General features: G+C 42.8%; 1 protein-coding gene across 3 annotated transcripts in view; it reads right to left on the bottom strand.

The window, feature by feature from the left end:
- The window catches only part of LOC117425377 (C-type lectin domain family 4 member E-like), a 136,548-nt gene that overhangs the window by 18,895 nt on the left and 93,916 nt on the right, over positions 1 to 23,737 (bottom strand). For all 3 annotated transcript variants that reach the window (XM_058993524.1, XM_058993523.1, XM_058993525.1), the window contains 4 exons: positions 11,413 to 11,457; positions 6,948 to 6,992; positions 6,543 to 6,662; positions 5,209 to 5,325 (listed from right to left, as the gene is read on the bottom strand). In XM_058993524.1, the coding sequence (XP_058849507.1) occupies positions 5,209 to 5,325; positions 6,543 to 6,662; positions 6,948 to 6,992; positions 11,413 to 11,457 (327 nt within the window). The remainder of the gene's footprint in view (positions 1 to 5,208; positions 5,326 to 6,542; positions 6,663 to 6,947; positions 6,993 to 11,412; positions 11,458 to 23,737) is intronic.

A 23,737-nucleotide genomic window follows, 5' to 3' on the forward strand; every position in this document is an offset into this window, starting at 1 on the left:
CACACTGAATTACACCTGCTCCAAACAGAAACACATATAACTCAACCACACTGAATTACACCTGCTGTGCAGCCAGAAACACAGAGAACCCAACCACACTGAATTACACCTACTGTGCAGCCAGAAACACAGAGAACGCGACCACGCTGAATTACACCTGCTGTTCAACCAGAAACACAGAGAACCCAACCACACTGAATTACACCTCAGCTACTGCCAGCCACTGAGGCAATACAAACAGCTGCTGAGAAAGAGACAGAAAGAGTACTTGTCCAAGAAACTAACCCAAATCGAGGAAGCAATTGAGCAAAACTCCTTTTGGGAATTATGGAATAAACCAAGTCCTTCTAAAAACAACAGAGAATCAGCAATCCAAAATGGAAATATTTAGAAACACTACCTTCTTTACGAAAAAACTAGAAGAGTCAAGCAGACAAGTATATTATGCTCTAGTGCCTTCATCAGTGTTATTGAAACTAGAAGAGACCGATTCAAGCAGCCACGTGTTTGGGCTCTAGTGCCTTCATCAGTGTGATTGTTCATGTCACACAGTATTCTGTTGACATCCTTAGCATAATTGAGAAACAAGTCACACACTCACACATTGAGTGTATTGGACAGGACAGTGTATTGGACAATGTTCGTCCCATGAAAAGCAGTGTGACAGTACAACCCCAGTGGAAAAGTTTTTATATGTGTATGATGATGTAAGAAAAAGATGTGCAGTACAGACTTTCTGTAAACTGTGAGCCTCAGAGGTGGTCAGGTGGTCAGTAGATTGGGTAGCTAGCATGTAGTGCAGTCTCTGTGCTAGAGATTGATGTTTACTGTTCAAAAAGCAATGTAGCTCTCACTCTGAACTGTACAATGATTTGCTCAGAGAAGGAGGCTGTGATGGGGTGTATAGACACCACACACTCCATGGCCCTGTTTCACTGTTAATATTGCACACCGTCACTGAGTGCTTTTGTTTGTTTTTATCCCCTGGTGGAGATGCATAGTGATAGCAGACTTCTCAATCACTAGATCCCTGTACTCAGCAATATGTATCCCTAGCTTTGGTTACTTTGCAAAAAAATAAACACAAAATTAAATTTGGAACAAAATTCAACTCTTAAGAAATTGCATGATTTGGAAAGAACAACCTAAGATAATCAGACCCCCTCGACACTCCAATCACACCCCAAGAAGCAAAGGACATACTCCAGGCACTCAAACCCAAGACAGCCTGTGGGCCCGACAGCATCAGCACTGAGATGCTGAAACACAGCAGCCTCAAGCTGCAGGAGGCACTGCTCAAACTCCTTAACTTGAACATGAATACTGGTGTTTCCCTGACATCTGGAACCAAGGACTCAAAACACCAATCTATAAAAGGTGTCTGCGTGAGAAGTAACCTGGGGAAGGTGTTCTGCAGTATCATTTATACTCGAATACTGGCCTTCCTTACCGAGCACAGGGTCCTGAGTAAGAGTCAGATTGGCTTCCTTGGCATGCGTCGCAATTAGGGAGAGTTGAGATTTTAAACTTTGCACATCTTTAAGAAATTTCTGGAGGTCCTTTAACACTACAGTGTTTAGTGAAATGTGTATTTCCTTTTCTAAGAAGCCTTCCTAAAAAGGGATGTATTTGGAATGATATTCAGCAGCAGAATACCAAGTGCCCCATCGTGTTATGCATGGCTCAGGTGGGTTCTCTGTGTTTCTGGTTGCATAGCAGGTGTAATTCAGTGTGGTTGTCAGGTGGTCTTTAAAATGTAGATTTCTGCTTGGGCAATGTTTAAACAATTTTTTTAAAGGTTGCAACCAGCTTGTCTGCCTTCGGAAAATTATTTGCCCAGATATTGCTGGCAAGGGCTATTATGTGGGCATTACAAGTCAAATGTACTGAATTTGGCAGTAAACCTCGAAGAATGTCATTGTATGCCTTGATCATGTAACTGGCATTATCGGAGACAAATCCAGTCACATTATTAAAATTAACTTTAAATGCATTTAAACATTTCACAATGCCCTGTGCCACCGATGAGTAATTCACAGAGTGCAGATTAACTGTATCGGCTAATATTACTTTCAGTTCGAAGGTATTTGATAGTCCTTGGAGAACAAACAAAATGTGCAAAACATACTGATCTTTTGCATTTGTAGACTTGTCAGTAACTACAGATACACTGTCAGACATCTTTACCAGTTGTACAATTTTCATCTTGTGCAACTCAGCAATTTGGGGTAGATATTCCCTTCTCAGTTGACCTGCTGTAGGAATTGCTCCCGCATTTATTACATGTTTGTAATTTTTTCCAGGGGAATATTAGTACATGCTAAAAATGGGACAAAAGCACCACTGAATCATTACACCTGGAAATTACAAAAACTATTTTACAGCTACACAGAAATGTACCCAAAAATGCGTGCAGGGCTGAACTGGGCCGAGTCCCTTTGCTCCTCAAAATTAAAGAGAGCAATAAATTACTGGTCCATCTAAACCAGGCCGATCCACGCACCTACCAGCATAGCAGAATCCCCTCAGCATTGCAGAGCGACGCACTGCACCCGAAGCAGAATCCCCTCAGCACTGCAGAGTGACACACTGTGCCCAGAACAGAATCCACTCAGCACTGCAGAGCGACGCACTGCACCCAGAGCAGAATTCCCTAAGCCTGCAGAGCGACGCACTGCACCCAGAACAGAATCCCTTCAGCACTGCACCCGAAGCAGAATCCCCTCAGCACTGCAGAGTGAAGCACTGCACTCAAAGAAGAATCACCTCAGCATTGCACCCCAAGCAGAATCCCCTCAGCACTGCAGAGCGACGCGCTGCACCCAGAACAGAATCCCCTCAGCACTGAAGTGGCGCACTGCACCCCAAGCAGAATCCCCTCAGCACTGCAGAGCGACGCACTGCACACAGAGCAGAATTCCCTCAGCAATGCAGAACAATGCACTGCACCCAGAGCAGAATCCCCTCAGCCTGCAGAGCGACACACTGCACCCAGAACAGAATCCCCTCAGCCTGGAGAGCGACACACTGCACCCAAAACAGAATCCCTTCAGCATTGCAGAACGATGCACTGCACCCCAAGCAGAATCCCCTCAGCCTGCAGAGCGACACACTGCACCCAGAACAGAATCCCCTCAGCACTGCAGTGACACACTGCACCAAAAGCAGAATCCCCTCAGCACTGCAGAGCGACGCACTGCACCCAAAGCAGTATCCCCTCAGCACTGCAGAGCGACACACAGATTTTTCTCATTTTTGCTGCTGTGAGTTTTTTGTTGGAGTTGTTCTGAAGCTCTCTGGTGTTAATTTGGCTCAATTGGCTGAGCTTCAGGACCAGTTTGCTGAGGGGATTCTCTTCTGGGGATAGTGTGGATCTCCGCAGTGCTCTGTGGTGGTAGGACTGCAGATCAGCCTGCTGTAGATGGTTCCGTAATTCAGCGCTCGTTTCTGTATGGAGTGGAGTAAGGGGAACCGACCCAGTTCAGCCCTGCAGGCGCTGTTGGCTGCACTCCTGTGAACCTGCAGGAGGTTTTTGCAGAATTGGGACTGCTGTGTTTCAGCATCTCTTTGTTGATGTTGTCGGTCCTGCAGGCTTTCCTGGGCTTGAAGTTTACCTTTCAGCTCCAGTACCGTTCTTGGGAAGCCCTCACCCTCTTGTCACCCTCTGTGCTGATGTAGTCAATCTCTCTGCCATGTGGCTGTCACTCTGTGCTGATGTAGTCAATCTCTCTGTATGTGGCTGTCACCCTGTGCTGATGTAGTCAATCTCTCTGCCATGTGTCTGTCACCCTCTGTGCTGATGTACTCAATCTCTCTGCCATGTGGCTGTCACCCTGTGCTGATGTAGTCAATCTCTCTGCCATGTGGCTGTCACTCTCTGTGCTGATGTAGTCAATCTCTCTGCCATGTGGCTGTCACCCTGTGCTGATGTAGTCAATCTCTCTGTATGTGGCTGTCACCCTGTGCTGATGTAGTCAATCTCTCTGCCATGTGGCTGTCACCCTTTGTGCTGATGTACTCAATCTCTCTGCCATGTGGCTGTCACCCTCTGTGTTGATGTACTCAATCTCTCTGCCATGTGGCTGTCACTCTCTGTGCTGATGTAGTCAATCTCTCTGCCATGTGGCTGTCACCCTGTGCTGATGTAGTCAATCTCTCTGTATGTGGCTGTCACCCTGTGCTGATGTAGTCAATCTCTCTGCCATGTGGCTGTCACCCTTTGTGCTGATGTACTCAATCTCTCTGCCATGTGGCCGTCACCCTGTGCTGATGTAGTCAATCTCTCTGCTATGTGGCTGTCACCCTGTGCTGATGTAGTCAATCTCTCTGCCATGTGGCTGTCACCCTCTGTGCTGATGTAGTCAATCTCTCTGCCATGTGGCTCTCACCCTGTGCTGATGTACTCAATCTCTCTGCCATGTGGCTGTCACCCTGTGCTGATGTACTCAATCTCTCTGCCATGTGGCTCTCACCCTGTGCTGATGTACTCAATCTCTCTGCCATGTGGCTGTCACTCTCTGTGCTGATGTAGTCAATCTCTCTGCCATGTGGCTCTCACCCTGTGCTGATGTACTCAATCTTTCTGCCATGTGGCTGTCACCCTGTGCTGATGTACTCAATCTCTCTGCCATGTGGCTGTCACCCTCTGTGCTGATGTAGTCAATCTCTCTGCCATGTGGCTCTCACCCTGTGCTGATGTACTCAATCTCTCTGCCATGTGGCTCTCACCCTGTGCTGATGTACTCAATCTCTCTGCCATGTGGCTCTCACCCTATGCTGATGTACTCAATCTCTCTGCCATGTGGCTGTCACCCTGTGCTGATGTACTCAATCTCTCTGCCATGTGGCTGTCACCCTGTGCTGATTTAGTCAATCTCTCTGCCATGTGGCTGTCACCCTGTGCTGATTTAGTCAATCTCTCTGCCAGTCCTGGCACTGAGATTTCCACACAGCAGTACAGTGCCCCTAGTCTGGCAGTGGCCAATGGTTTTCAAAGCACCCCTCTCTGTGATGGGGGAGTCAATTGGTGGCATGTAAGCTGCACACAGATATGTGTTTGATTGGGATTGGAAGATTCTTTTTTCAATGTTGAGCCATAAATGTGTCTCCCCTCTTTTTATGAGTCTTTGAGATCCTCTTTGTACTACACAAGGATGCACCCCTGAATGAGAGAGTCTTTCTCTCTCTGCTAATGCTAATAATACTGACCCTTTGAAGTGCCTTCTTTGAGAGGACAGTATTTATCTAGCTGTAGCTGATTCAGTGATGATGAACCATTTCTGGACAGGCTGGTGGATTTCTCAGGTTTTTCTTTAGTCATGAAATCTAAGAAAAACAAACAAGCAAACAGACAAGCGTGAATTACAGTTTTGTTCAGTGGAATGCACTCAACCAGCTTGTTCTGTACATGTTTAAAGCTGATTAATCAGTTCAGTAAATCTGACTCTGAAATGCAGTGATATTCGCTGTCCATGCTTCATATATAGGGCATCTGAATTTTGGTTTTAACTGATGAAAACCAATAAACCACCCCCAATACAAAAAATAATGAATCGGTGGATAGTCAATGAACACTGGAAACCACCAGAAAAAACAGTGGAAATAAATTGTTAATCAATTCATGTTGACCTCCCGTTTCCCATTAAAAAATAAAACCTACTACAAATAAAAAAAATAAAAAAATACATTTCAGTGCAGCTGGGCAATGTCCCTCCTTCCTGACTTGTATCTATCATTGATTCATTCTGAATACTGAAAACCCGCCCAACCTACTGAGTGACAGCACATTCCTACATTTCTATTGGAGACTCCACTTGAGAGATTTAAAATAAGATTACAATTAGGAATGGAGGGTTGTTAGGAGGATTTAAAGCTGTAGTACACTTAAGATACAGAGGATTTAAAACAGAATTGCAAATTGTGGTGAAATGTAAAAAATGCCTACACACAAAAACCCCAGAAGAATGTGCTTGTGACCATAAGGATTTTGTTGTGGAAGACAGCAACGGAAAGAAGAAACAACTTAAGTGTGCAAGTACTGTCAAGTTACTACTATAAATATTTTGACAGAAAAAAAAACAAACGCTCAAGCATTTTACAAAGTAACCGAAAACACAAATTTCATACAGTATATCAAAAATTAAAGCCACGAAAAAAATTGATTGTCATAAAACTCGAAAATAGCTAAAAATAAGTACTGAAAAAAAAAAAAAAAACACCGAAAACCAGAAGCCCTATTCATATACTGGTCATGGGAAACTAGTATCTGAATACTCTTTCACAAGTCCATTTGATATTCATGACACTTTCCTTGAGTTTCATTGAAGAAGCCAACATCAGTTTAGAAGAGTTTCATGGACTTTAAAATGTACTGAATGAACCACAGAGATAAAACTGAATGTTAAACTTTATTTAAATGATCAATTTAGACTTTTAATCAGTCGTTTGTGAAATGGTCCCATTGTGATGTGATGATTAAGTTAGAGAATACCACGCAAGCAATTTGAAACCATGCTAACAAACAACAGCGTGTGAATACTCACGATAGACAGTGAGGGAGATGACAGCAGCCAGTAAGAGACAGCACAGGATGAGGAGGACCAGTGCAGGCTGTCTGTATGAAGAAGAGGCTCTGCCAGCAGCACTCACAAGCGGGGTCGGGTCTGAGGAGAGAGAACACAGCTCAGGATACAGTACACAGTATACTAAAGAAACTTTCTGGTTATTACTTCAACTTTGATCTGACCATTTTACTAGCGGAGCATCAGATAGTAGGCTCTTATTAACAGTGCTTTCAAATCAAGTTCAAAGCAGCACTAAACAAGGCTGTGAGAAAGGCTGCCTGTGCTTTCTCACTAGCACCTAATCTCCTAAATTAAACAACCACATGAAATCCAAGCAGAAATAAAAACAGCATTGATAGTAAGGGAAACCAAAAATGTACTTACCAGTGTGCTGTCTCGCTGGAGTGTGGTCCGGTGGAGCGTGCATTTCTGTAATAAAAAACAAAACCAAAAATTAGTGTTTAAAAAAAAAAAACAGGTCATGTTAACATTTCATGTGAAAAGGTACCGTTCCCATGAAATGTTATGACACTGTATTGTGGAAAAAAAATGTACCTCAGCTACGAGTTATGCTTCATGAACCACTAGGTCACGTGACACATGAACAGTGTTTAGCAGGAGCTTATTAACCCAATACATACTCTTTTTCTGTATAGCATGCGCCACCGAAGAATCTGCTTGTAAACACAAATCAAAATATCCTACTTATCACACCATCTTACCGTCTTTTATTTCAAGCAAAAATAGCTTGTTTTTGATTGGACAACACTTTTATATTTCTAGTATGATTATTTAAGAAGGTTTTATTGGTTAATCACGTGTGTGGTTGATACATAAAATAAATATTCCAGGCAATTTCTAAAAAAGCACTGAAATGTTCCTTTAGACTGAAATGATTGTTTAAATTATAGATGCCCAATTAACCGAGAAAATTAAAAATGCAATTGCTTGATATTGTATGTCAAAAGTGTATAAAATGTCACTACATAACACATTGCCTTCTCTGAGCATCAGTGCAATTGTCCACTTTACTAAATGCCTTCTCTGGAGATACTGGAGATACTTTACTCTCAATGTGTTTAGTTGTGCAGATCTACCAAGAGATGGCACTGAAGAGCATGAAGCGATTCATGTGATTCAGCTCAGTGAATCTTTTTTGCGAACCAAATGATTCAGAGATTTCAGTGGTTCAGTAGGCTTCACTGTTCCCATCACTGGTGACCGCGGTGGCCGGTCTGTGCACAGCTATGCGAGCGCGCTCTTTAGCATTTTGTTAAAATAGCGGGGACGCGCCCATTGAAATGTAGAGGGAAGCATTGCTTCATTCACTGTAATGTTAACTGAATACAGTTTTCAATATTTATTTTAAAGACATAATGTGTTGTTACTTATAGTTATTACCCCTATATACTGTTAAGAGTATGTATTTGGTATAAATATTGGTGTAATGTCTATCTTTGTTTTCTGGATTAGCTGTCAAATGGTTTGTGCCAAGGGAGGGGCTTGGATGGGCCAGAGGTTAATAAGCACTTGATGAGTGATTCTAAAGAGAGGGAGAAAGGGGTTGTTTCGAACAGCTGCCTGTATAAAGATTAATTAAGAGTGACTCTAACTGCCTGCCAATAGCTGATTAAACCAGACCTATTGATTGGTATTTTTTGTGGTATTTATTTTGTTTATTTTATTTATTTTCTTTGTTCCTGTGTTTTGGTCCTTGTCCTGACTGGCCAGTTAAATAAAATACTTATTTTTTTTGCATCTCTGGTTGTTTGACTCCATCGTTGGAACTGTCTGCCTCACTACATCTGTAAACTAGTCACCTCTAAACATAACACCAAGCAGACAACATTGAGAACACCTAGCTCACATTTGGTGGCAGTGGTATTCACTGATCTTACCAGGAAATAGACCTTTCAAGATTTGAAGGACGCACTCTGCAGAGAACCTGTGTTGCAAGGTCCAAGGTTCGACAAGTTATTCCTTGTACAGACGGATGCGTCTGGTGTTGGACTTGGAGCAGTCTTGTTACAAGGTGACCCGGAAGATTACAAACATATGGCATATTTAGTCGCAAGCTGTTTCCAAGAGAGGCTAAGGGCCCTATTCTGATGAAATAAGTGCAATCGCTGATGAAGTGGTTAAAGTCAATCGCATCTGCCCCGCAGGGAGTGGCTTCTCCAATGATTCTGTGTGATTCTGATGAAAATAAAAACCAGCGCAAGCGCATTTAGTGGTGCACTGACAGCGTCCAGCCAATCAATGCTGAGTAGGATGGGGAATCTGCTACCCAACCAGGGCCAGGCAACAATCCCTTTAAGAGACAGACTGCGCTTGTGTCACCCATGGCTCCGATTTTGAATGTCGAGCAGAAGTAGCACAGAGCAAGAAAAACAGCGCAACTCAGAACACCAAGTGGTATGTCACTCACTGAGAGAATACGTAAACCACGCTTCACGACACAGGAGATGGCCATATTAATATCTGTTAACATTCATTGGTCAACTCCTTCTGGTCCAGGCTTTAGCTGTGCTCTACATTACTGCTTTATGTGTGTTTCCCACTTTGTGTTTCCCACTTTTTTGTTTTGTTTTGTTTTGGTTCTGTGTCATAATGTGTGGTTTATGTATTCTCACCCAATGGCCTGTCCTTGTATGTGCTGACTATGTCCATACACTGTACTAAAATTCATAAAATATTTTCTTTATGTACCATACTTTTTGTTTCAATAAGCCAATTTAGTCCAACTATGTTGTTTCTTTTGTAATGCATTAATGAAAATAATATTACATACCTGATATACCCTCCCTCTCAGTGGATAAAATTATAGTAATAGCAAGCATATCATCCATGATTATTAGGGGTCTACTTAAATCGCTGAGAGTTTACATATTTTTCCCGGGTAGTTTATGGAATAAAATTAGGGTTTCGTGGATCTGTTTAAACATTAGATAAACCAAAGTAGATAATATTTCAGAGCACTATTATTTATTTCTTAGCAGACACCCTTCTCCAGGGCGACTTACAATTGTTACAAAATCACAGTACAAAGTATCACATTACAAAATATCACATTTCGGAATATCACATGACAGATAAGAACAGTAAAGCACAATAAAATCAGTAGAAAGAGATCAAAATCAAGAGCAAAAAACAGAGAATACAGTAAATAATTACATGAAAGAGTGGGTTTGACTAAGAGCAGGTAACTTATGATAATACTATTTGCTTATATGATTACATTCCTAAAAATAGTGGTACTTACTTCCTTACTAATGGAGTGCTGTAATTTCTTAAAGGCAAGCATGTAACCTCCCCCAGCAGTTGCTGCTGACATTCTCCGTCTCTGTGTTGTGAAGACTTGCCCATACATTGAGACTGCAGGTTCTGCAGCTACTGAATTGGTTGGAAGTGTAAGGCAACACTTTGCCAAGTTATCAGATGTGGAAATCGATTAGAAACAGTCCCAAAACTCGGTTACCCTCAAGGGTATCTGACATTCTTTAATAAAGGCTACATATGTAGCACGCTCATTGTTATTAATTTCATGGTGTTTGTCCCATCCAGGAATTTATTTCATTAGTCATGAATTCAAAAGAAATAAAACGTGCTATTTGGGTCAAATTGTAGCTGTGTTTAAAAAGTAAGCAGCAGGTTGTTGAAGCGAGGTGGCTGTGCTAGAGCGTACCTGTAGTGCTGATTTAACTTGGATACAACTGTCAGGAATACTTTTTGTCTGCGCTGACTTTCAAGTTTGTTTTCTGAAAGCTGTTATTTGTTTTACATTTTTTAGCAGCCTCTTTAGTATTCTTTCCTTTTAATGTGTGATTCTAAAGCTAAATATCTCCATCTGCAAGCTTTGGGAAATTTCTTGACATGAATCTCAGACAAAATATACTTAGCTTTTTTTTGCTTTGTCATCCATTTTTTGTATTTTACCTCCAATGCTGAAAACTAGAGTTTAGCAACCTAAATCAAAATAACAATGCAACACTGACTTTGTCCCACCTCCAACTGTATAGTACAGGTCACAGAAAAACCAGTGCAGACGCACAGTAAACAAGAAAGTTGACCGCTTTGGAGTATTTTTTAAATAGTAATTGTCTAACAACGGCTTTTTTTAACTTTTCTTTCTTTGAATTCCTCTTTCTGTGTCAGTCCAAACGCATGCAGTTGCTACTTAGCACTTTGCTTTGCTTTTTATAGTGTGTTCAATTGTTAAAGTTCCTGACTGCACCATTAAATAAACCTGGTTTCAGCGGGTCTTAACACAGTGCTCAATTGTCTATATGGGACTCCACTGTCATCAGAATCGCTTCGGCGAATATGTAAATGATACTACGCCCTGAAATTTATGCCGACCTGTGGCGATCGGGCAGGCGCTCTATAATGACGCAAGACATGTCTTCAGAATACCTTTTCAGCGCAGTTTTTTTTTAATGCCTCTTTTTATGCCTCACATTTGCACTGTGATCAGAATACAGCCCTACCGTGGAGAAGGAATGCTTAGCCATCAAGTGGGCATTGGACACTGAAGTATTACTTGTTGGGATGGGAGTTTGTCAGAGACTGACCATAGAGCCCTTCAATGGTTGAGCAACACGAGAGACTCTAATGCGAGAATTACTCATTGGGTTTTAGCCCTACAACCATATAGGTTTGTTGTATTATCGTGCAGCGAAACTAAACGTTACTGCAGATTTATTATCTCGAGTCCCTGATTCCAGAGGGGGAGGGAAATGTGAGAAAGGCTGCCTGTGCTTTCTCACTAGCACCTAAATTAAACAACCACATGAAATCTAAACAGAACTAAAAACAGCATTGATACTAAGGAAACCAAACATGTACTTACTACAGTGGTTTCTCGCTGGAACTGGGTCCGGTGGAGCGTGCCTTTCTGTAAGAAAAAAACAAAAACAAATTAGTGTTTAAAAAAAAAAAAAAGGTTGTTAACATTTAATGTGAAAAGGTACCGTTCCCATGAAATGTTATGACACTGTATTGTGGAAAAAAACGTACCTGAGTTACGAGTTATGCTTATATTATTATTATTATTATTATTATTATTATTATTATTATTATTATTATTATTATTATTATTATTTATTTCTTAGCAGACGCCCTTATCCAGGGCGACTTACAATCGTAAGCAAATACATTTCAAGAACTTTTGTTTGAGGTGGTAATGTCTTGCCTACTCAAGCTCCCATTCAGTAAGTGTTAGTAGATAATTATAACACCATCCTAAGCAATATCAAAAATAAGAAAGTGTTTTTTAAAAGATTCTCCCCATGCTTTAATGAAACTGCACGTGCTCTTACATGTCGGAAACTAGAACGTAGATGGAAAGACACCAAATTGCAGGTATTCTTACTCTTGAAACATAAGGCTGCTCTGTCTTCAGCTAGATCAGCCTATTACTATCTACTTCGAGCAATCAATCAATTGTTTTGAGCCTAATGTGTGTGCGTGTATGTATATATACTGTATATATATATCAGCCCTTTTATTATACATGACTTTATAATCTACTACTGGTTCACTGGTTCAGTGGACCCATGACCGCTAGGTCCAGTGACCGCATTACGAAAACACACAAGCAGACGACCTGGTCATAGCGCGAAAACATACCCCAGTAAATGGCAATGTTCCTGTATCTTTTGTTTAAAATTGTTTATTTTTTCACATTCTGAATGATTCCTTTTTTTGCCGTCTCAATTCTGCTGGTTTTAGAGTTTTGTTTGACAAAACCTCATGAAAAACAATGCACTGGGGCTTGGATCACTCTCGGATCCAGTAAATGTATTTATTTATTTTATTTTATTTTATTTTGTTATTCAAACAGAGTTAGGAATATTCAATGCACTGCGCTACTTTTATGCCGAGCGAAAAGGCTGGGACAGCCAGAGTTCAATAAACACAAGCAGTAGAATGAGCACAGATTAGAAAGCAGTACATTCATGTGAATGCTAGATGTTAGATTTTATTTTTATTTTTTAAATAATGCTGGCTAAAAAAAAAAATTCTGTCATTTTTTTTAGGAAGTGTAGGGGTGCGTTGCCCTTTTAAGAGCAGTGCAGGAGGGCGTTTCCCCCTTAAGAATTGGGTGCCTGATTAGAATGGTCCTATAAAAGGACAGGAAATGCAGACTTCCAGCTGCCTGGCCAACACGCCAACACGCCAACAAGCCAACCAACCAACCAACCAACCAACCAACCAGCCAGCCAGCCAGCCAGCCAGCCAGCCAGCCAGCCAGCCAGCCAACCAACCAGCCAACCTAAACTTTGGGTGCATGAACTGAGCAACACCTATGTAATTAGGACTGTGACTGTGAAAGATCAAAAGTGTATAGAAGGATGACACAGAGTTAGGAGAAATTGTAAGAAGGCATTGGGAAACCTTGGAACCTATATTACAGGACTGGGATTTATATTCTAAAGTATTGCTAGTTGAACATTGAACAGTGTTATTGTCTGGAATCGTTGAGCACTGCGTTAGTGGAGGACCAAGAAACTGGCAGAGCACCAGCATTGCAGAGACAGACAGATTGACCCAGCAGAGCAAAGGGCCGGGTGACCAGGGAAGTATACTGCTTTCACTGCCAATTGTGAGCAAACAAGTGTTGATGTGCTTAAAATGAAAATTGCTGCTGTGCCTTGCATGTGGTGTGCTCTTTTGCCCTAGCTATCCCTCTGGACGTGCCGCTGGGACGCAAGGAAGTGGACACGGCCCTGGGCAACCCCATCGGGGGACCTGGAGGCATCGCCACACCTCAAGGCTGGGTTAATGTGCTGTTAAGTATCAGTAGCCACAGGGCAGGAAGGAAAGCACATGCATAAAGGGCATTAGCTGTAGATTTGGAGCGATTTAAAAACTGACAGTGACTGTGACCAAGTAACTGGGGTTGGAAAGATGGATGTTGAAATCACCTAACAGGACAGTAGGGGTAGACAGAGAGGGGATAACTTGGTGCCGTGCATCCCTCCCTTTCCTTTTCAGGTAGAGGCGGTGTGTCTGAAGGGAGCCGAGCGACCAGCAGTAAGAGAAGCAGGCCGAGTACACCACCTGTGACGTGCAGTGCTGGAGGATCCGGAGTTCAGGACATTCCAAGTTGCTGGACCGGAGAGAGCGCTGGGAGCTTGGAGTGAATCAGCAAGCACACTACAGATTGCTATTGCGGCTAAGGGAGCCAAGATTTGCAGCGGATTGGGAGTGACAGTGGACTGGGAGGGTGTATTGGGACTGGTGAAACTATTTATTTTTCTTGGTGGGGGCTATAGGTTAGTGAATTATGTGCACTTATTCACTTTAGGTGTCGAGTTTTAATTAGAATAATGTGTGGATGTTCCATCACTGTTTTATAGTAACTAATTTCTTATGGTGTTTTATAGTTCTATGTTTGGGGGTGCACTGTTTAGCCCTGATAAGGGGGGGGGGGGGGGGTAAACAACTGGGGGATATTTAATATATTGATTGTCAATTAACTGGTTTCTGCAATGAAGAATTGTAATTTTATCTTATGGTCTGTGGTCTATTGGGAATTCAGTGCTAGGTTACACATTTTGTATTTGGGGGGGGGGGGGGGGGAGACTTGACATTTTAATACGACAAATGTACCTTCATAATGTGCAAGTTATTTAGTTAGTAATTGTTTCACATTAGAAAGCTGTTTCAGTTAATGGTGGCTTTGAAGGCGAAGCTTGGTATTGCATCAAAGGGAACTGTAATATATACATTTTATAAACACCTGTAATAAAATAAAACAGATCAAGGGGGAAATGCAGACTACATACATCTTAAATCATGTGGTTAAAGATGTGTGTGTTGCTTGCTAATATTAATAGCACAGTGTATGATTGTGTAGAAATTGTTTTTTGCAGGAATTTTAACCAGATTTTGGGAGTTATTTGCGGACCACCTGGAGTTTACTCACGGACCACAGGCTGGGAACCACTGCTCTAAGAAATGGTGTATTTGTCTTTGTGCTGATTCTATATGTGGCCCATTGAGTTAGAGGGCAAAGTTTACCCATAATAAAATAACTTAAAACAATAATGTAACTGCTGCTAGTCATCTCTTGCTAGTTTTGCACTTGCTTCGGATCATGTACATTATTTATTTTATATATTTAACAAGGGTTGACTGTGCGCAGAACGAAGGGGAGCATAATAATATAAGCACAAATGTTTTAATTATTTTACGATTTCAGGAACTTGCCTTTTAAGTCACCTGAAATCTGCAAAAGGACTGTGAGTCTGTTGTTTTATATTGTAATGACTATTGCCCTCGGAGGAGAAAGCAGAAGACAGATGCGTTCCCAGGGTGCAATGCATAACCAATTTATTGGTGAAATTAACATGGTCTCTGTCCTCTCACACTCTCTCACCCAGGCCGTCTCCCCCCAGGGCTCCGTGGCTAGGCTCCGCTCCGTGTCTGAACCCCCACCCTCTATCTCTCGCTCTATGTCTCTCCCCGGTCTCTGTTCTCTCACCCAGGCTGTCTCTCCCCAGGGCTCTGCGGCTAGGCTGTGCTCCGTGCCTAAACCCCAACCCTCTATCTCTCACTCTATGTCTGTCCCCGGTCTCTGTTCTTTCACACTCTCTCACCCAGGCTGTCTCTCCCCAGGGCTCCGCGGCTAGGCTCCGCTCCGTGCCTGAACCCCCACCCTCTATCTCTCTCCCCGGTCTCTTTTCTCTCACCCAGGCCCCCTACCCAGGGCTCCGGGGCTAGGCTCCGCTCCGTGCCTGAACCCCCACCCTCTATCTCTCGCTCTACATCTCTCACCGGTCTCTGTTCTTTCACACTCTCTCACCCAGGCTGTCTCTCCCCAGGGCTCCGCGGCTAGGCTCCGCTCCGTGCCTGAACCCCCACCCTCTATCTCTCTCCCCGGTCTCTTTTCTCTCACCCAGGCCCCCTACCCAGGGCTCCGGGGCTAGGCTCCGCTCCGTGCCTGAACCCCCACCCTCTATCTCTCGCTCTACATCTCTCACCGGTCTCTGTTCTCTCACACTCTCTAACCCAGGCCCCCTACCCAGGGCTCCGGGGCTAGGCTCCGCTCCGTGCCTGAACCCCCACCCTTTATTTCTCACTCTACGTCTCTCCCCGGTCTCTGTTCTTTCACACTCTCTCACCCAGGCCCCCTACCCAGGGCTCCGCTCCGCGCCTGAACCCCCACCCTCTATCTCTCGCTCTACGTCTCTCCCGGGTCTCTGTTCTCTCACACTCGCTCACCCAGGCTGTCTCTTCCCAGGGCTCCGTGGCTAGGCTCCGCTCCGTGCCTGAACCCCCACCCTCTATCTCTCGCTCTACGTCTATCCCCGGTCTCCATTCCCTCACACCGTCTCCCCAGGGCTCCACGACTAGGCTCCGCTCCGCGCCTGAACCCTCCCACTCTACCTCTCTTTCATCCAGCTTTCTCTCCCGCGCAGGTGGTACTTATACCTCCCGCCCACTTCACTTTGGAACTGCAAACTCAAATCAAAAAGGAAGTTAGAAAGGCCAAGAGTCTCCCCCCAGGGCTCCGTGGCTAGGCTCCGCTCCGTGTCTGAACCCCCACCCTCTATCTCTCGCTCTATGTCTCTCCCCGGTCTCTGTTCTCTCACCCAGGCTGTCTCTCCCCAGGGCTCTGCGGCTAGGCTGTGCTCCGTGCCTAAACCCCAACCCTCTATCTCTCACTCTATGTCTGTCCCCGGTCTCTGTTCTTTCACACTCTCTCACCCAGGCTGTCTCTCCCCAGGGCTCCGCGGCTAGGCTCCGCTCCGTGCCTGAACCCCCACCCTCTATCTCTCTCGCTCTACGTCTCTCCCCGGTCTCTTTTCTCTCACCCAGGCCCCCTACCCAGGGCTCCGGGGCTAGGCTCCGCTCCGTGCCTGAACCCCCACCCTCTATCTCTCGCTCTACATCTCTCACCGGTCTCTGTTCTCTCACACTCTCTAACCCAGGCCCCCTACCCAGGGCTCCGGGGCTAGGCTCCGCTCCGTGCCTGAACCCCCACCCTTTATTTCTCACTCTACGTCTCTCCCCGGTCTCTGTTCTTTCACACTCTCTCACCCAGGCCCCCTACCCAGGGCTCCGCTCCGCGCCTGAACCCCCACCCTCTATCTCTCGCTCTACGTCTCTCCCGGGTCTCTGTTCTCTCACACTCGCTCACCCAGGCTGTCTCTTCCCAGGGCTCCGTGGCTAGGCTCCGCTCCGTGCCTGAACCCCCACCCTCTATCTCTCGCTCTACGTCTATCCCCGGTCTCCGTTCCCTCACACCGTCTCCCCAGGGCTCCACGACTAGGCTCCGCTCCGCGCCTGAACCCTCCCACTCTACCTCTCTTTCATCCAGCTTTCTCTCCCGCGCAGGTGGTACTTATACCTCCCGCCCACTTCACTTTGGAACTGCAAACTCAAATCAAAAAGGAAGTTAGAAAGGCCAAGAGAGAGCTAGAAATGAGCATTGCTAAGGGGGATAAAATCAATTCCAAAAAGACACAAATGTCAAAATCAGACAAATAGCAAATTGTGACGAGGTAAAGCAATCTTATGCTAAAATTCGACATCCCAACCACCAAGGGGCTGTGAGCCAACGTCGAGGCTTTCAACAGAGAGGGTGTGACGCGGAAGTCCCAAAAGAGCGGTCGCCGTCTTTGTGATTGGGGGGGGGGTGTTCCAAGTCACATAAAAGGGCTCTGGTTGCAACACTCTTCGGTTGGTTCATGGGAACGCGTAGGACTTGCATAAAAGGGAATTAATCATAATACCAGCAGAGGTGAAATCTTTTCTTTACAGAGCCGGAAAACCTGGCATGAGGAAAAGGATCCGGAAGCCAGACGAGGGCCTAAAGAAGGAGATAGTGGGAAGACCTCTGGCTGTTTAATTTAGTTAAACTTTTCCCTTATCGCATGTTTGTGTAAATTTGAGTTTTGTTTTGTTTTGTTATCATTTTTTTAAAATAATAAACCTGGAACTATCTCCACGGAGGAGTATAATTGTGACTCTGCTAGTTTTTCTTGATGGCCATCCTGTGACACAAATATACTAAATTATTACTTTTCACAAGTTTTCACAAAGGAGGATATGGTCAACATACCCCACATGTCGACCTGTCCCTATCCAGTCTTAAATAACTTAAATAATAGCATAACAGAGGCAGTAGTGTTAAAGGGCCCAGGAGCTCTTCAAATAAACAAATCCCCCTGAGAGCCTCCCAATAGTACTCAAAGAAATGAAAGAAGTTATTTACAAGCCGCTAACCAAGATCATGCAACAGTCTCTTGAGACAGGGGTTGTACCGACAGACTAGAAAATTGCAAACGTAACACCGATCCACATAAAGGGAGTGAGGCAAAGTGGTTAAGTGAATACAGGTGCAGTGCGTGATGCAGTGCGTAATTAAACAGACAGAGTTATAATCTGGTTGGAAAAAGGGGCTTTATTATATCTAGATCTGGTGACCAAATAATAGGACCCCAGCAATACACAACAATCTGTATTGCACAGAGTAAATAACAATAGGTTGCAATCCCAAACAATAAACACAAAATATTCGCCCCACAATAATACTAACACGGTCACCAGTCCTGGGTGCGTGCAGTAGTGCTCGTGGTGGATGATACAGTTTATTTTGTGACAGTAGTGCAGTGCTGTTCAGGCTTTTGCTGGCCCTTGGTGACAGCTCCGGAATCGTGTTAGCCGTCTAGTAATTTACAAACAAAACAAATTACAAACAAACAAAGCACTCACAATATTGTTATCTCACTGGGTCTCTGTGGCAATGTGCCCCGCCCATGTGTGCATTTCTATGTTGTATGTTGCGTGTGGTGTGTTAATGTTGGTGTATAGAGATGGCTGCGCGGGATATAAATGGGTGTGTGCAGCACGAGTTATTTAAAATGTACAGTTGTATTTAGGCACGGGATTGCACATCACTTCACGTGCATTTAAAGTATATAATATGTGAGCACGAGGTTGCACATAATTAATTCACGTGCTGGGATTCAAGTGAATAAGTAATTTGTAATTGAATCCCAGCACAACAGTATATATAGATGCATGTTTTACTCACTCGGGGTTGTGTGTTCGGTGAGTGGAGAACGGGAGAGAGAGAAGGAGAAATATTAACAATTGCTATTGCGTGCAAGAGGCACGATACTTGTTTGTTTATAGACTCACCGTGTTTGTTTGTGTGTCTGTCCGTGCACCGTTTGTTAAGTGTTAGTCAGTTTTGTTTGTCTATTTATTTTGGCGTAAAGTGCTGTGTCCTGTCTTCTGTTTGTTTAAACCTTTGATTTATAATAAACCACGCAACAGCGCTTTCATCATTTCACCTCATCTGTCTCTGTGTATTCATTTCCTGGTTCTGACGTCACCACTCAGCCAGCCGTGTGACAGTCTCTCACAGTCCTTCCAGGTTCAAAACACAAACCAAAGCGAAGGAACAGATTGCAATTCTCCGTCCTCTTTTATGCCGTCACACATGACCCCTTGGTAAAAGAGTGCACCCTCCAATCTGTGACCGCCACGTCGTTTCCCTTCTGAGTCAATGCGTTAATGATCAGGAGGGAGATTTACTTAGAATCATTGTATTTCTGTCATAGTGACACAAAACCGAACCAGGTAACTACAGACCAATAAGCCTGACTTCTATTATATGTAAACTTATGGAAAATATAATAAGATCCAAAATGGAAAATTACCTATATGGTAACAATATCCTGGGAGACAGTCAGCATGGTTTTAGGAAAGGGAGATCGTGTCTAACTAACCTGCTTGATTTATTTGAGGATGCAACATCGACAATGGATAATTGCAAAGCATATGACATGGTTTATTTAGATTTCCAGAAAGCTTTTGACAAAGTCCCGCATAAAAGATTAATTCTCAAACTGAACGCAGTAGGGATTCAAGGAAATGCATGCACATGGATTAGGGAGTGGTTAACATGTAGAAAATAGAAAGTGCTGATTAGAGGAGAAACCTCAAAATGAAGCAAAGTAACTAGTGGAGTACCACAGGGATCAGTATTAGGCCCTCTGCTATTCCTAATCTACATTAATGACTTAGATTTTGGTATAGTAAGCAAACTTGTTAAATTTGCAGACAACACAAAAATAGGAGGAGTGGCAAACACTGTTGCAGCAGCAAAGGTCATTCAAAATGATCTAGACAGCATTCAGAATTGGGCAGACACATGGCACATGACATTTAATAGAGAAAAGTGTAAGGTACTGCACGCAGGCAATAAAAATGTGCATTATAAATATCATATGGGAGATACTGAAATTGAAGAAGGAATCTATGAAAAAGATCTAGGCGTTTATGTTGACTCAGAAATGTCTTCATCTTTGACAATGTGGGGAAGCTATAAAAAAGGCCAACAAAATGCTCAGATATACAGTGAAAAGTGTTGAATTTAAATTAAGGGAAGTAATCTTAAAACTTTACAATGCATTAATAAGACCTCATCAGAATATTGTGTCCAGTTCTGGTCACCTCGCTACAAAAAGGATACTGCTTCTCTAGAAAGAGTGCAAAGAAGAGCAACCAGAATTATTAAAAAGGTTTAAAAGGCATGTCATATTCATTCAATGAAAACTATTCCTCACCTCGGTTTAATAATATTTTATGCGCAGAGTGTCTAGTTTAGCCACTGCGAGTTGACTGGCAGGATACAGATTTTTTATTTTAAGTTGCAATAAGTGCAGTCGAGCTCTCTCCAGTTGTTGTTCTGCATTTTATTCTATATATCTGTGTTCTGCATTTTATTCTATATATCTGAACTCCCATAATGACTTCCATTACACAAGAGTAGATGTTAAAACTTCATGCTGATTTGAACTCGGCTCTTGCCAAGATAAGCAACACCACCAGTGTAGCAAAGGTTTAACACTTAATTTACAGATTCATTTCTTTCAGTTAAGGGTCAATTTTACAAACTTGTCCTGTTTTAAAGTGTCTCTGGGATTATGGGGCCAGTTGTTTTAGATTTACCTCCGTGCATCAGGGTGCTGCTTAATTACAGTTGAGCCTATGGCCACAGACGTTCATGAAAAATGGGACAACTAGCCAAAAGCGGGACAAAAGTAAGATTTGACTTAACTTGTGGGGACACCGGAACATGCTTCCTAAAAAGAGGTCTGTCCTGGGAAAATCGGGAGGGTTGGAAGCATTACTACTACCAGTACTACTACTGCTACTAATAATAACAATATTAACCTGTGACAGGATAGCGTGTGTGATGACGTCAGGCCAGAAGCAGGAACTGAAACAGATACTGCAGGTAGGGTGCAATGGCTTTTGCGCCATGTTTATTTTATAATAAAAAATAAAGTAAAAGATTTAAACAACAAAACACTGTGCTCACAGAGCAAAATAAATACTTAAACAAAACACAAATCAAACAGCCAATACAGGTCAGGCTGGTCAAATGCCTTCACTGATCCTATACGTTTTGTTTTGTTTATTTTTTGCTCTCGCTCTCACACGTGGCATAGTAGCACATTGGCCTCTACTCATCTTTGTTGAATTTAAGTCAAGGGAAGTAATGTTAAAACTTTACAATGCATTAGTAAGACCTCACCTAGAATATTGTCTTCAGTTCTGGTCACCTCGTTACAAAAAGGATATTGCTGCTGTAGAAAGAGTGCAAAGAAGAGCGACCAGAATTATCCCGGGTTTAAAAGGCATGTCGTATGCAGACAGGCTAAAAGAATTGAATCTATTCAGTCTTGAACAAAGAAGACTACACGGTGATCTGATTCAAGCATTAAAAATCCTAAAAGGTAAAGACAATGTCGACCCAGGGGACTTTTTTGACCTGAAAAAAGAAACAAGGACCAGGGGTCACAAATGGAGATTAGATAAAGGGGCATTCAGAAAAGAAAATAGGAGGCACTTTTTTACACAGAGAATTGTGAGGGTCTGGAACCAACTCCCCAGTAATGTTGTTGAAGCTGACACCCTGGGATCCTTCAAGAAGCTGCTTGATGAGATTCTGGGATCAATAAGCTACTAACAACCAAACGAGCAAGATGGGCTGAATGAAGCCAAAGGCTGGGAAGCCTATTGTTATTGTTATGTTTAGTATTATTATTATTATTATTATTTTTCTGCACAAACAACATCGCAGAGTTATGAAAACTCATATGTTAATAGATGCCTATGGCTGGACAACCAGACTGGCGTCCACAAATGAAAAAGTCACATGGTTCGACTGCCATATTGGATCTTGTGGAAATTTTGGGAATTTTTCAAAACTCTTGCCGTTAAAAACAACTTAAGGTGGAACTATGACAATGGCAGCAGATAGTGCAGCAATGGCCTATAAAAAAAAAAGGTTCTATCGAGGTCGATTGAACAATTACTTTACCCGCTACGCTTGATTGGTGCCACATATTCAACAATCTTCTTGTCTTAAACCGCAACGTCAATCGACACCTAAATTGGCACGCATGTTCATGACCAGGTCCTATCTACCATTTGTAAAATCCACGCTTTTTCGTTACAAAACATGGCCGCGGCGTGCAAATAACCGCTTCACGACGGCTCTATTTTCATACATTCGTGCATAAATCCAAGGTGCAATACACTACAGTCATGAAACTTTATATAACCATAGAGACTCACGTGAAGTATTGGTGATTGGTATTGGTGAAAATTACACATATTGCTCACACGGCGTGGCGGCCATATTGGAATTTACGTTGAAATGTTAACTCCTTAGGGAATGCCAATAGGGTCATAGTATAATGGAACATGTATAGGAAGACATTTTTTCATAGCGCACATATGACATCGCCCGTGACTTCTGACCTCTCCTAAAGGTCAAAAGTGATGCATGACATCATCAACATACGCAACTGGCTATAAAACTGCCTATAACTTCTTATCGGCTACACCAAAATGCACGAAATTTGACACGGATGTAGAGGATTACGGGATGTTGTGCCATGGTCAATATTGCAGCCTTTGATCACATGGTGTGGTAGCCATCATGACGGCTCTATTTTCATACATTCGTGCATAAATCCAAGGTTCAATAAACTACAATCATGAAACTTTTTCTGACCATAGAGACTTACATGAAGTACTGGTGATATGAAAATGACACATTTTGGTCATATGGTTTGGCGGCCATATTGATAATTGTAAAAAAAACTTTTGCAACCCATAACAAGAACACCATTACACTTATGCTCTTCAATATCAACATAATTGTACAGACCATTATAAAGTAATAACTGCTGAAGATTGAAACCGATTGCTCACACCGCGCGGCGGCCATATTGGAATTTATGTTGACATTTTAACTCCTTAGGGAATGCCGATAGGGCCATAGTTATTATTGAAGACGTATAGGAAGTCATATGCAGTCTATGAAAAAATGTCATCGCCTGTGACCTCTGACCTCTCCTAAAGGTCAAACGTGATGCATGACATCATCAACATACGCAACTGGCTGTAAAACTGCCTATAACTTCTATCGGCTGCACCAAAACGCACTAAATTTGACACGGATGTAGAGGAATGGGATGTTGTGCAATTGTCAATATGGCAGCCTTTGGTCACATGGTGTGGCAGCCATCTTAGATTTAATGAAAATTTCGGGCAATTTTCAAAAGTCGTCTTCTCATATTTGTGCCAAAATTGACACAGTTAGCACAGTTGTGATGATAACGTTTCACCTATAATAACCAATGCGCTTAAATTTCACGATAACTGCTTGGAAGCCTTTATAGTTGCTAGCAACTGTAGTTATTATTATTATTATTGTCATAATTGTTTATTTATTTATAAATAAAAAGGTTTTGTTATTATTTTGTATTGTTTAGCAGCGTGGATGGGAAGCCCCATCCATATTAAAAAACATCTCCCAAGTTAATGAATTGTTGCTAATCAGGAGATGGTCACCTGTATATAAGCCTGCAGTTCGCCGTGCTCGAGGTGGGTGTTCAAGAGGAAGAACGGGAGCGAGAGAGGAGTTTAAAAGTAAAATTAAAAAATATACAGGCTCAGTGAAGGCGATTGCCCAGCCTGACCTGTAGTAAGTTTTGGTGTTTGTGATTTGTTTTTGTTTAACCTTTTGTTTTTGCTCTGTGAGCAAGTGTTTTTTGTTTAAATATTTTATTTGCTTTTGTTATTTAAATAAACGACGCACAGCGCATATTTTTGCCTGCAGTACCTGTCTGTGTGTT

Source organism: Acipenser ruthenus, chromosome 20 (assembly GCF_902713425.1).
Source record: "Acipenser ruthenus chromosome 20, fAciRut3.2 maternal haplotype, whole genome shotgun sequence".
NCBI lineage: Eukaryota > Metazoa > Chordata > Actinopteri > Acipenseriformes > Acipenseridae > Acipenser > Acipenser ruthenus.